The sequence below is a fragment of the Pelobates fuscus genome, chromosome 1, assembly GCF_036172605.1.
Source record: "Pelobates fuscus isolate aPelFus1 chromosome 1, aPelFus1.pri, whole genome shotgun sequence".
NCBI classification, from domain to species: domain Eukaryota; kingdom Metazoa; phylum Chordata; class Amphibia; order Anura; family Pelobatidae; genus Pelobates; species Pelobates fuscus.
Genome location: NC_086317.1, coordinates 328,465,859 through 328,479,603, shown reverse-complemented (window position 1 = coordinate 328,479,603; position 13,745 = coordinate 328,465,859). Strand labels below are relative to the sequence as shown.

General features: G+C 37.0%; 1 protein-coding gene across 1 annotated transcript in view; it reads right to left on the bottom strand.

The window, feature by feature from the left end:
* Positions 1-10,688, bottom strand: part of NALF1 (NALCN channel auxiliary factor 1) — a 446,685-nt gene extending 435,997 nt beyond the window's left edge. Inside the window, exon 1 of the mRNA XM_063459914.1 lies at positions 9,164-10,688. Coding sequence (XP_063315984.1) covers positions 9,164-9,949 — 786 coding nt within the window. The 5' untranslated portion in view covers positions 9,950-10,688. The remainder of the gene's footprint in view (positions 1-9,163) is intronic.
* Positions 10,689-13,745: the final 3,057 nt, after the last annotated feature.

The window sequence follows — 13,745 nt, the reverse complement described above, 5'->3', positions numbered from 1 at the left end:
TTTACATGGCATTTTAAAATGCTATAAATTATGCTTGCAGAGCCTTCTCTAAATACACACAATGATATCACCAATATTGCAATTTCTCCTATTTTCTTTATCTAAATGTGTGCCACTCTAAATATCCCTATTAAAGGGATTTTCCAAGCACTATAACCACTACAAAAGCAGACTAATTGGCTAAGAGTGTCAGCTGATCACTCTCAGCCAATGAGCTATGTCCTGCATCACCTGACTTAGTCCAATGCAGATGATTTCTTGCTCTCATGAAGGTGGAAACTAATGTCTGGTGGACATCAGGTTATTTTTTCAAATTGTTATCAAATGGTTTTATTACTTAGATTGGTGGGATGTCAGGGCACTCCTAACACCATTACCACAACAGTACACTTTAGTGTTTATGGCACTTGGAGTGTTGCTTCAAGGAGGTATCTTTCTAATTTCATTTCCTAGATATAAAGTATAAAAATGACTGCAAATGTTCAGTAGGCCCACATCTGTTACAGTTGTGTCTATGTTTTCTGGCATTGATAAAGCTTTCACAGTGATTACAAATATACTTTACACTTTCCCAAACAAATCTCCAGATGGTAATGCACAATATTAATTAACTCCTCTGCAATTACTTATACTACAACACACATGTGGTGACACATATACTGACATACAGTGATTATTTATATTCGTGTTTTAGTTTTCTTTTGCATTTTAATTTACTTACACCACCACTTCAAATATTCAAAAATACCTTTAAAATAAGCAAAACAAGGTAGAAAATGAAAGAAACTCTTTTATCTGTGAAACATGTGCATGACAGAGTTAGTTTAAGGCAGCATATGCATAATATTTACATTATATTGGTCAAACTAGGATTACAAATAAATAAAAATGATATACACCTGTAAATTGTATGTGCAGTTTCATATTTTTAATATCTGAAAATATGCATTTAACATCAACATGTACTTCTTAATGCTGATTTGTTAGCATTTAAAGGGTTACTCCAACCCTTTTGGTGGGTACATCTTTCTTTTTAAAATGCCCTATTCGCCACTATAACATAGATACCTACACTGGGCAGTAAAGGCTGACCTGGAAACCAGAAGAATCACCTGGTTCTGCCTTCCAAGTCCTGTCCGACATCATAAAAGTGCCTCAGTCGATCTAAATGGTGGTTTGGCCATTTTGCTGCCTCAGTGAGTGGAGGAAGGTGGAGAGGGGAGTTTGGAGGCGAGTTTGGGTGGGAGGTATGGTGGCATTAGCCTAAAAAATACCAACAGATTGCAGGGGGTGTAACAAGTGCCGATTACTGTATGTGCTGCATTTCAAGCACAAATGCTGCACATACAGTTTCCTAACACCATGACCACTCCTAATCACTGAAGTGTTGATGGTAGTTGGAGTAACCATTGCATTTATGTTTATATATGTGTTTTTTATATTTATGAAAATGCTAAATTAAAACATGATACAGGCTTGTAGACTAAAATAGAATGTCCAAAATAGCTCAGATAATGAAAAATTTCAGAATGAAGAATTCACTGTATCTTCATTAAAGAACGCATCTTTCTACAAGACATTAATCTCTTATGTGATCATATAATTCTATGATCTGGTGCGAGCATGGCTATAAACACATTCAGGATAAACATTTACATTTGAATTTTCCATAGGAACATGAAAAATCAAATATGAAAGAAAACAACCACTGAGAATCTTTGTCCATTTGATCTTATGAGATAGAAAAGCATATAATAAAACGGCCATTTAGATAGCTGAGAAGAAGCAGAGATGAACAGTAGTCAAGCCACACAATGCATGCTTTTAAATGGCTCTGTACGAGGTTGTTGCCCTGCAGTAGACACTGTGATTCCACTTCTGTATTTTTAGCTCAATGCATCAAACACCGGGCCCTTCATCAGTGGGAGTTACCCAGCAGTAACAGAATATATTTTGTGATTATAGTCATATTGATTATTTCATAGTTTGTTTAAATGTAGAAGTCAGACTATAATTGTATAAAACCATATTTATATTGTCTGGATAAATCCCTTTAGCGCAGTGGTAGGCAGCCTTTGGCACTCTAGATGTTGTGAACTACGTTTCCCATAATGCTCTAACAGTCATAATTCTGGAAAAGCGTTAAGGATGATGTAGTCCACAACTTGTGGAGTGCCCTCTGCATAAAAAGAATTTCCCCCCAAAATACCTATCTTTGCAATATGTTAATTTAAACTGGGTAACATTTAAAAATGGACGCACCTTCACCTCGTTCATGACCACTTCCTCGGAAAAGCAAACCACACTAATTGTACAGTACAGCTTGTCCATACAGGTAATAACTGCTAATAAGTGACTATATGTATTTTATGACTGTTTTGTTTACTACATGCATCTCATTCATTAAGGACTAGGTGAAATCTTAATATAGTCTACCTTAATAAACATTTTCTTAATAAAAATTAAGAAATTCATCATATTACTACACAGAGAATGATACAGTTGTCACGTTTTACGTGTATCTCATTATCTTCAACCCCTTTTTTTAAAAGCTTTGCAAATTAAAGCGGAACTCTATAATTAAAATAATAGCATGTGTATGTTTGATGATATTAATACATATTCATGTTGTATATATAGATCTATACACACATATGACTAGTGTTTTGTAAACATCATACAGAAACAATAATTGTTCATTCCTTTTTATTATGACATATGAGACGAACAGGATGGTGTCCTTATTTTATTTTGACTAAGTACCTTCTAGTTGCCTAATTGGTTGCTTGCAGGAGTAAATTAATATGCCCCACGGTAGTTCTGACCTAATAAACGTAATTTGCAATAAAGCATTTCTAAATATTGGTGTTTGTGATTTCATTTTTAAAACTCATTTATAATAATACAGTATTACAGAACATTATTGAAATGTAATGTAATTAACATTTACAATTTGTTTTCAGAAATATATTACATTAGTCTTAGCTCTTTAATATCAAGCTTTTATAGAGTATTTTTTTTATAATGATATAAGCAAAACTAAGTTTTATATTAACAGGAAATAAAATGAATCAGTGTCTGTATGAATCCATCCAATTATATAATTCTTAGAAAAACAGAGACCCGTTTTCATTAAATAGTTGCTTTGTATATGATTTACTATAAAAAGTATTGTATCAATCTCTAATTGTTTATGATGTCTACATTATACCAACATTCTTTTGATATAATTGGCTAAAATATTTCATATTAGCATGACAACAAGGACATTATATTTCACAGACATATGCTAATCATATAGTTGTATACATTTAATGCCCCTATCATGTTGATAATAAGTTAAACCCATTAGCTGAGTTTCAATCAGATCCTTTAATAGGGATTAAGAATTTCTAGTGGACTCATAAAACAGGTTGTAATCATAATAATTAAAACCTGCTACCTTCCAACGACCTACAGAAAATGGAAATCAACAGTTTCAGTACAATAACTGATGATTTAACCAAATTTGCATCAGCAACATCTCTATCTGATAACTTTTAGGGGTTTAGTTACTAAAGAGCAACTAATGATGAGTTCAAAACTACAATGTAGGATAAAATAGCCAAGTTGTGATCATGACAATGTGGGAGAACATTCACAAATGAGCCTTTTGTCATAAATTTTGCAATGCATTTTTTCTCCAATCACTCTTTAGCAAATAAACATTTTAAATATTTATTAACAATTATCAATTTGGGAAAAAAAAGGCAGGGTTTACTAAATAAACATTTGATTTATCTTATAAATGTGTTTGTTATTGTTATGTTTTTAGCCTAGAACTAACATGATTATTTCAGTAAATTTGTTATTAAAACAGATTTTATTGAAAATTTCAATTTTTTTTAAAGATAGACAAATAAAAGAAGCATATTATCTCATTACACTGTTTATAATTTCCAGAATTTTACATAGACTTTCTATAAAATAATGTTTCTAACTTTGCAAACCTTAGGTGGTCTATTTACAAAACAGTGGATTGTGTTGAATTAATAAAAAAACTTAAAGGAAATTTATAGAAATATATACATTTTAAAATTGATATATAATTTTATTATTTACAAAATAAAAAAAAATACCACCAAAGGCAGACAGATTCCTTACACACCAAACAGTTTTTTCTTTAGGGTATGTTATCGTCCCACAAAAATCTGTATAGCAGCTAGGCAATGTAATTGGAAAAAAACATTTAAAAATATTTTTGTGTATTTCTGAGCAAGAAGAAAGACTAATTTAGGCCAAAAGTGGTGCAAGATTAGTACTTTCCAAATTAAATATGTTATCAGATACATGGTACATAATGTAGAAGGTGAGCTCTGGTCTGATGCACAAATTCCTTCAGTAAAAAAGAAGATTAGTGCATGCCCCCCTACATCATCCTCCTGTGAAGCGGGATGCTTGTGGGTAAGAGTAAAAAGGGGTGCCCAGTGAAGCAAGTTGTATCAATGCCCCCATCCAATGGGATGGACCCATTCAGAAGAATTGGCAGGCCAGCTTAACATGAATGCATACAGTTCTGTCTTCCAAAGACCCAGGCAAGCCCACTAAGGGACGACGGGCAATGCAGACAGCAATATTTTAGCACTCTCTCAATGGTCCTAGTGCCCTGAGTGTGGCATCTGGGGAGAGTTTCCTAATATAGAAAATAGGGATGGTCTCTCAAAAATTGGGACTGTTGGGAGGCCTCTGTCAGGGCCAATTTTGAAGATGGCAAAAGCTAAAACGAAAAACAAACTGGTGTTTGCGCAGATAAAGGAAATGCTCATTAGGTCATCTTCTAGAAGAGAAAAATCTGTGTGTTGTCAGTCAGACCTTCAACCAAGATGTGCAGGCTGATGACTGAGAATGGGGTAAAGTCCTTTTATGTGTATGCATATACAGTTGTCTCTCTTCAAAGCTTGCTCCAAGGATAACAGAAGTACCGTATGGTGCTCAGTAGTGTGCATGGCACAGTTTCTTTTATATTTAATTTATGCAATTCATATTATGATTTGCAATCCATATTATAGTTTTAGTTGTCAAAGTAAATGAACATTTCAGTTGGCACCAAAGAGAATGATTTATATATTAAAATTGATTGTCCCTTTCTTTTCAAGTGTAAACGAACATTTCTCTAGAATTGAAAAATAAATTTTCCACATCAAGATGACTTCCACAATACTTAACTTACATACACACACACACACACACACACACACACACACACACACACACACACAGATTATCTAAATAGCAATTAAAACAGTAATATAAGATGCATTTTTGCTAAGAAATTCAGGACTACCACAATAGAAAGTGATTTCTTTAATCCTTATCCTGAAAAAAAGTTGAAACAAAATCCCAGAACACGTCTTCATTAAAAATATGAAATAATGCGCAGTCTGTTTTACCAAAAACTGTATAATTTATGCAGCTTTTCGATAATGGTGACATAGTGGTGTGAGTTCATCAAGCCTACTGATAAAATAAAAATGCAGGACAGTAGTGGACAGTATGTTTGTTAAAAGAACATTATTTTTAGTTTTTATATTACTGACATAACAACATGGGTTGCAAAAGGGGCCAGATGTGACCGCTTAGATAGAAATTCCACATATAGAAATCAGATATTGATTATATACTATTTACCTATTTTACAATATTATTTATTTCATTATGTGCATTAACATACAGAAATGTTTCTAATGTATAAGTAGCACCTGAAATTATAAAAGTATATACAAGGAAAAATGAAGAAATAACCCAGGAATATGTGTTCTATAAATGATACACATTCCCAGGGTTAAAACCAAAATAGATTAACTTAAAGATCACTAACTCCACATAAAAAATAAGCAGAATTAGCTGGTTTGTAAAGAATCAGCTATTTTCATAGCCTGGCTATTTTAACCTGAATTTTGCTATATAGTTGTTAGTTCACTACAAAGCCCACTTTACTGTTTACACATTATACAATGACATTGGCAATTTGTCAGTAAAATAATAATTTGATAGTTATTTACATAGTACAGGTTCTACTAAATATTAATATGACTAAATAGTACTAGGCTCACATTCATCATGCAAATGTGGTGTAATTATTTAACATTTTGCACTTTGCCATAAAAGTTGTTCCAGTTTTGTTTAAATAATTATGTTTTTTTTTTTTTTTTTAATATGTAATACCGGAGCTTCTCGTCATTTATCATTCTTAGTATTAGTAGAATCATAGAAAATGTAGAAATAGTCAAATGTATTGAGTTTTTGCATTGAAATACATGGATGTTTTGCTGCTCCTTTCCATTGGCTTGCAAGGTCACAGTAACGCACTCCACATCACGTACATGTCATTCCAGACAACTCTCTTCCACGAGCAGAACACAATTCATCTTCCATGACAAAATTTTAGACTGCATGCTCATTATTTCCATTCTAATGCACATAGTATTCTGCCTTAGCTACGCAAGTACCCAACACCAGGAGCTGCCTAGTACTCTCTAGCACTGCATGTTTCTCTCTAGGGAACATTATTCCAATGCTTGATTGCGCTAACAAATGTACTTTGTACATTTTAGATATTTGATCTGGTGTACAGTGAAGTCTTTACATTCCATTTGCATTAATCAGCAAGTATGTTAAGGTAATTAAATTACATTTAGGGGGAAATTTACCAAGGCAAAAACAAATGTACAGTGTTCTGGAAAAGAGCTAAATAAGGAGCAATCGCCATGGAAACCAATAGAATTCCTCTTAGCTGCAAGCCCTTTGCTGAGAATAGCACCTGGTTTGTTTTGAGAAATTCCTTCTATTGATCCCTATCCTGACCCACTCATATGGAGAGATTTATCAAAACAAAACAGGTTCTATTCTAGATGCAAAATGACAAACGGTGATAGATAGACATATTATTGGTTTCCATGGTGATTGCTCCTTATTTAGCGCTTAATAGAATAGAATAACACTTGTATTTGCCTTGATAAATCTCCCCCTTAATTCCTTGGAAATCGTGTAACACTCGCCTTACAGTCCTATGCCTCAGTATACTATTATAACCAATGGATTTCAGCACCATGGAGAGCGCACAAACCAAGACTATATCAAGCTCCAGTTATACTGTAACAACAGGATCTCAACTCTGCAACATGATTTCTCAGATAGACCTTGTGCTATTAGGAATACATTTGAGCATTAAGACTATAATCCACTAGCAGCTGAATGGCAAATACATAAATAGACGACAACGTTCTTGTTTTTAAACAACCGCATGACAACAATTTTTAAAAAGGATAACATATAGTTTGTTCTAGATATTATAGGTTTAAATTGACAGGGCGGATTGAAAATGATCACATATTACCAATTCATCAGTATACACTTTTGATTGAATGTGGGCATAATGAACAAACAAATACACTGCAATGATTTATATAACACAGTTATACACCAAGCTATACATCATGAACACATGAGGATTTATTAACTAGATCTCTGATATGAGCCAGATTTTACACAGATGCTATGAAACCTATTCAGTAAGCAGGCCTTGATGCAAACAATATATTCACACAGAGACTGGATATACTTTGCACTGGTAATTATAAGAAAAATCAATTTTCCAGATATATTTATGAGCATTTTGATGGCTCAGAGTCATTTAGTGGTAATATTTCAGACTGCATGGAGGTTGGTATATTATGTAGAAGCCACCTTATAGGCGCATGCATGTGTGCATACATAATAACATGCTATGTAATACTGCGATCCACTGTGTATACACGTGGAATGATGTGTTAACCTTTCAGATTCTAGAGCACTACGCAAACCCTGTATGGTACACGCTTGGGCACAGAGGGGATCATTTTAGAATAAAAAATGCCAAACATCCTAAATATGAAATTATTCAATGAAATTACTTTTACATTTGTTAGAGACATAATGTGTGGCCTCAGATCTAAAATGAAAGGTATGAGCATGTCTCTTATCTGAAATAACCTCCCCTCCAAAGCAACATGTATACAAAGGAAATCTGCATGAGATGAACCCCATCCACAATACTGCAGTTGTTTGCTCTATACATTCACTTCATGTGTCAATCATTGTAACAGCATTAAATATCTTTATAGGTGACAGTGGCTATCAAAATAAACCTGATTAGCACAGCTCCCACTGGATATTGCCATAAGTAAGCAAGCTTTTTGAAATTCAGTCACCGTCCCTTGCAGTGTCTGTTTACTGTAAATCCACTCAGCTGTAAATCCAGAGTCCTTGAGCTACATACACTGTGATATGTATTTTTCCAGAGACCTATGCCTGATCACTCTGAACATCGCACATCCTGGAGTTGCCTGTGCTTAATAATGAAGGATCTAAGGTCAGGTACATGACAGCTAGAGCCCAGAACTGCACCCACTTCAAATTGACTGCAATACCACATTTGTATTCAGCATGTGGCTCTGGATTGCTGAGCCCCACCAATACCTGTCGTATCACATTGTTATGTGGCTCTTAATTAAATAAATATATTGCATTCCATTTTTTTTTTACCACTAGTGAGTTGACATATATGCCACGTACAAATCAAAGCATATATACACCAAAAAAATGTCTTGGTTAATGTTCAAGTGTCACAGAGGGTGAGCCGTTGCTTATCACTCACTAAATGCCATCTCTTTTGTATTCACTGAGTTAAAAGTGCCTCTCGTGCACCATATTGCATCAAAGTTCCACATGTCACACATCAGCACCACCAAATGTATTCATGATAACATCATCTTACAAAACAGCACTAAATGCAGAAATCATGGTATAACCCAGTATATTTGCTTAGCAAGGCAAGATGCATCAATTGTCAGAGCCATAAAATTCTCAGGTTATTATCAAGGGTGTTCAGGCCAAAAGATAAGCCTCATTGAGATGGACTGTATTGAGAGCATTGCTTAGGACAGCACTATATTAGTGATATAACATATCTCAGGGTTGAAGTGAAACATAGGCAGACATAATTAGTTTCTCCAGAGGTGGGCACCAGTTGTCAGTCCACCTGTGGTACTAACAACACCTGTGTGCCCAAAACCAAGAAAGTGATGGAGAGAGAAGACCTCCCCCCAGCCAAACAGAAAAAAACATAGCAAACCTAGATTCCTACCTTGCAGTCTTCAGAACAAGACCTCACAGAATACTCATCCGATTGTAAATATTTCTGCAGCAAAACCTCAAACTCTTCATATTTCTCCTGAGCATGCCGGTCGTAGGTCTGGTAGGCTTGGATACACTTCCTGCAGCCGGATACATCCCCATTCTGCACCACCTCCCTACCACAGTTGTAAGTGTCCGGATTGGTGAACCCAGAAAACAAATCCCAAAGTGTATAGGAATTACAAAAGGAAAGGTAAAAATTTCTCAAGTTGGAGTGAGCAGGCTGCTGATGGTGGTGGTGGTGGTAGTGGTGGTGGTAGTGGTTGGTGGCCCCCTCACTTAAGTTCCTGCAAACAGAGTCAGCATCATCCACACTAAAACACTGACCAGATGGACGACCACCACTGTATTGTGGGGAACAGGTATCCAGCCTCCACCAAGGTTTGGTAGAATTTCCTAGAAAAATAGCTTTTTTGCCTTGGCTAAGGCTCTCCTGTTTAATGGATGGAAGGGTGGGTGACAAAGTGTGTCCTTCCACTGATGGGAATGGACCAGCCATACTAGGTGACAATGAGGTGCCCTGCTCCTTATCCCTGGTCCTTGTCAATTTGGCCTCAGCGCAGAACCACAAATGATCAGAGAGAAGAACTGTGAAAAACAAGAGCGATGCTAAAGACAGTCGCCATTTCTGAGCCCTCTCTGAATCAGTAAAAGGTTTTTCGTTCTCCCGGGGTGCAAACCAGATTTTTAAGCTGTCATCGTCATACTGCCGACACATCCAAGCACCCCTGGTCATATTTTGGGAACGCACTGCCCTGGCTGACTCCACCGTGAGGGCTCCTTTGCCAGTGTCACCACAATATTCATTGACTTGAGGATGGATTGCCTTATATCTTTTTCTTTCTTTTCTGTCTTCCCTTATCTTTCCTGGTGCTCCCCCCTTGCACAGGGTTTGCCTACGGCAGGATGTGACTTCTTGCAGTGCTGCTGCTGCTTAGCTATATCCATCCAATAAAGGGAAATAGAGAGATAAAGCCAGGCATTGTCAGATCACGGTTATCCATAGCACTCCTGAGAAAATCCTACTTCCCACTGACTGCTGCATGTCTCTCCTCTTCCTCTGCTCCGTGTGGATAGCGCTCCTTTTCCGCAAAGCACTTTCATCAGCCTTTCCCCTTCCTCTCCCTGATGAGCCTGAGACAGATCTCTGCAGATCACACTGCTTGTTGCTGCCTGCCTGATGCCTGCTTGATGACTGCTTGTTGCTGCCTGCCTGATGCCTGCTTGATGCCTGCCTGATGCTTGCCTGATGCCTGCTTGATGCCTGCCTGATGCCTGTTTGATGCCTGCCTGATGCTGCTTGATGCTGGTACACGTTTCAGCCGGGCGTCTTTTCCTTTGCAAACTGGGCGGAATACCCTGGGTTTTGCCTCCTGATGGCCACCACAGTCATCTTGGTCCTGTGCTAAGTTGCCGCCATCTTCGTCCTGGAACACTTTTTGGGGGGAGCTCGCTCTTCTGCGTCATCCTGTAAAGATGTGTTACCACATCTCTCGGGAACGCGCATGCAGGCTGCATGAGGCTGTATAAGGAGGGAGGAGGGAGCCTGAATATGGTTGCTGAAAGTCCTAAAAGGTTAATAAATCACCTCTGCTTATCTCCACTGCATGTAAAATCCTTAACTACTTCTCCTGCAAAAAGCAGTAATGTCCTTTACAATTTATAAAAAAACAACTCTGGATTTATTTTTAAACACGTTACCATCAATTTGCCCTCTTTTACTATGCGTTATCACCACCAGCAAATAAAACATTCATATATTCTTAACTTATGTGTATTGATTAACCCTTTCAGTCCCTCATAAATCAACACCTTTCATTATCCCCCTGGGACTGTAAGGGATAACATATGACCATGTCACGTGACGTCTCTGGGATTGAAAGGGTTAATATATACAGACTTCTGATGGTATGCATATTTATTAATCGGTGTGTGTATATATATAATCTGTATATTTATATAATGATCTAAAAAAATAAGTGAATTGCTAATCGTCAAAGAGAATAAGATGCAACAAAGCAGCAAACAATCCCTCTACCACTGCAAAGGATAAATGTTAGAAAGTAAGCAAAATGTAGTTGCCCAGGTACAAGAGGCCTAATATATGGATATCTAGTTTATCTTGTTCATTCACAATTTCTGGATATATATATAAAGTATTTTGTACCGGTGCAATTAATTAATGATCTGCCTGCTATTTCAAGTGGGAACAGAATTTATGTGTAGCAGGGTGACCTAACCTGCTCATGGGACCACAAAAAACAAAAATTACAGATAATGCATTATTACAGTATATACAGATGTGCTGGTGTGTTGTAACTTTGTATTACCCCTCTCTTCACCCCACCATATTTCACACATTTATACACATATACTGAGAAAATGCAGAGTGCATACATAGCCGGGTATGCTACCCCATTCTTAGGACCTCAGGGAACCACAAATTGCAGGTAATACATCTGTACTGTAATAATATATTACCTGTAATTTTTGGATACTTGAGGTCCCATGAGCAGGTTATGCCTCACAACTATACATGCACTCTGTGTATGCCCACACCTGAAATAACAGGGATATAATTAATTACACATATATATATATATCTTTTGGAATGAAAGTGTTAATACAGACAAACATCAGTAAAAGTGTGCATACACTATATATATATATATATATATATATATATATATATATATATATATATTATCCAAACTGAAAATGGGTGCACTCATGGGTCTTGCGATTGTGTTTTTATTTGTACAAGAAACTCACAATTCACAAAACCTGTGAGTGCACCCCTTTTTCAGTTTGGATATGGGGATGATAAAATGTAGTGATTCTTGTGGAATTGAAAGTGTTAATAAAGACATATATCAATGAAAGCGTGTATGTGTTAACCCTTTCGGTCCCAGAAATGGCATGTGAAGTAGTCATGTATTAACCATTTCAGTCTCATGGGGACAATACAATGCTGTGATTGCTTTTGGAATGAAAGTGTTAATACAGACAAACATCAGTAAAAGTGTGCATACACTAACCTTTTGAGTCCAAATATGTCATGTGAAGTGTTTGTGAAATTACCCTTTAGCCACATAAGGATGCTAAATAGCAATGCTTTCTGAGGAACTGAAAGGGTTAATGATTTTACGTGCAGGATAGATATGCAGAGATCATTTATTGACCTTTCAGGACTTTGAGCAGACACAATCAGCCTCCATCCCCCTCCCCTCCACCCTCCTCCATCCTCACGCAGCCTTACACTGTCTAAGCGCTCCTTCTAAGAGATGTGCTAACCCATCTTTACAGGGGACCAACTTGCACAAGCCACTGGCTCTGAGATCGTTCTATCAGACACCTGGGCTAGATGGAGAGAAGAAGACAAGCATCTCAGGAGGTGGAGGCACAGGAGTGAGAGAGTGCAGGGAGAAATCACTTAAAAATGAGTAGCAAACCCTGCATGGTGACCAGCAGCAGAAGCAGCATGATTATGGTGAACTTGGGGAGATGTCCCATTAGAGGTGGATAGAGAATGGCAATGGGGGAGCTAGGCATCTGGTGATGGACAAAGACTGTCATTTATTTGGGGGCTAAGTTCCTTATCATTCATGGATTTCAGTAACGATGTGTGCATGTGGATATACTTTATATCTGAATGGCTGTTTTCTCCAGGACAAAACCTGGAGCTATGCGTTGGTCTCTGTGGTGTGGAGTGAAGTCTGGTTGTGGTATGGAATGGATTTTGCTGATGGCATGGAATGGGGTCTGGTTGTGCTATGTGATGGGATATGGCTTTTAATGTAGAATAAAGATAAGAATGAGATGAATGAGATCTGTTTTTTTTAGGTCTGGGATAGGGTCTGTCTGTGGTCCTGCAGAACAGATAGCTCAGATTGCTGAGCTATGACACAAAATTTAATCCATGCATAGCATGGGATCTGGTTGAGGTTTGACATCTACTGCAATGTGGTGGCCATCACCTGTCTATTCATTTTCTGATTGGTGCACAGAAGGGTTTCTTTTTTTTTTTGTTTTGTTTTGTTTTTTGCCTCACAAGATACCTGGATTCTAGAAGATGGTTTGTGGTTCACAGAACAATACATGCACTGCAATTATAACGGGAGTATGACATCAAGACAAATGATTTGAATCTTTTGAAATGCATTATTTTATTTCTAATAGCTACTGCCTAATGGCAGCTCACCCACTGTCACCAGAAACACACATTGTCAAAAGACATGTAGTGGATTCATTTAGCATGATCTGTGCTAACATGCCTGGCTGGTATGTATTAGAGTTTCTGTGTATATACTGCAGCTATCATGGTCCCTGTAAATGGTGCAATATAACTGCCTGGTGCTCCCCTCCCTTTTGAGCATGTGCTTTCTCCACTATCTCACTCATTGGCCCAAACAGACCTTCATTTTTTTATTTACCTTTTTTTTTTTGCTAATATATATATTTTTCTGTGTGCGAGTTATGTGTTCACACTCACAGACTTCCGCAGCATCTGCTATTTTTGGGGGGATGTTCTG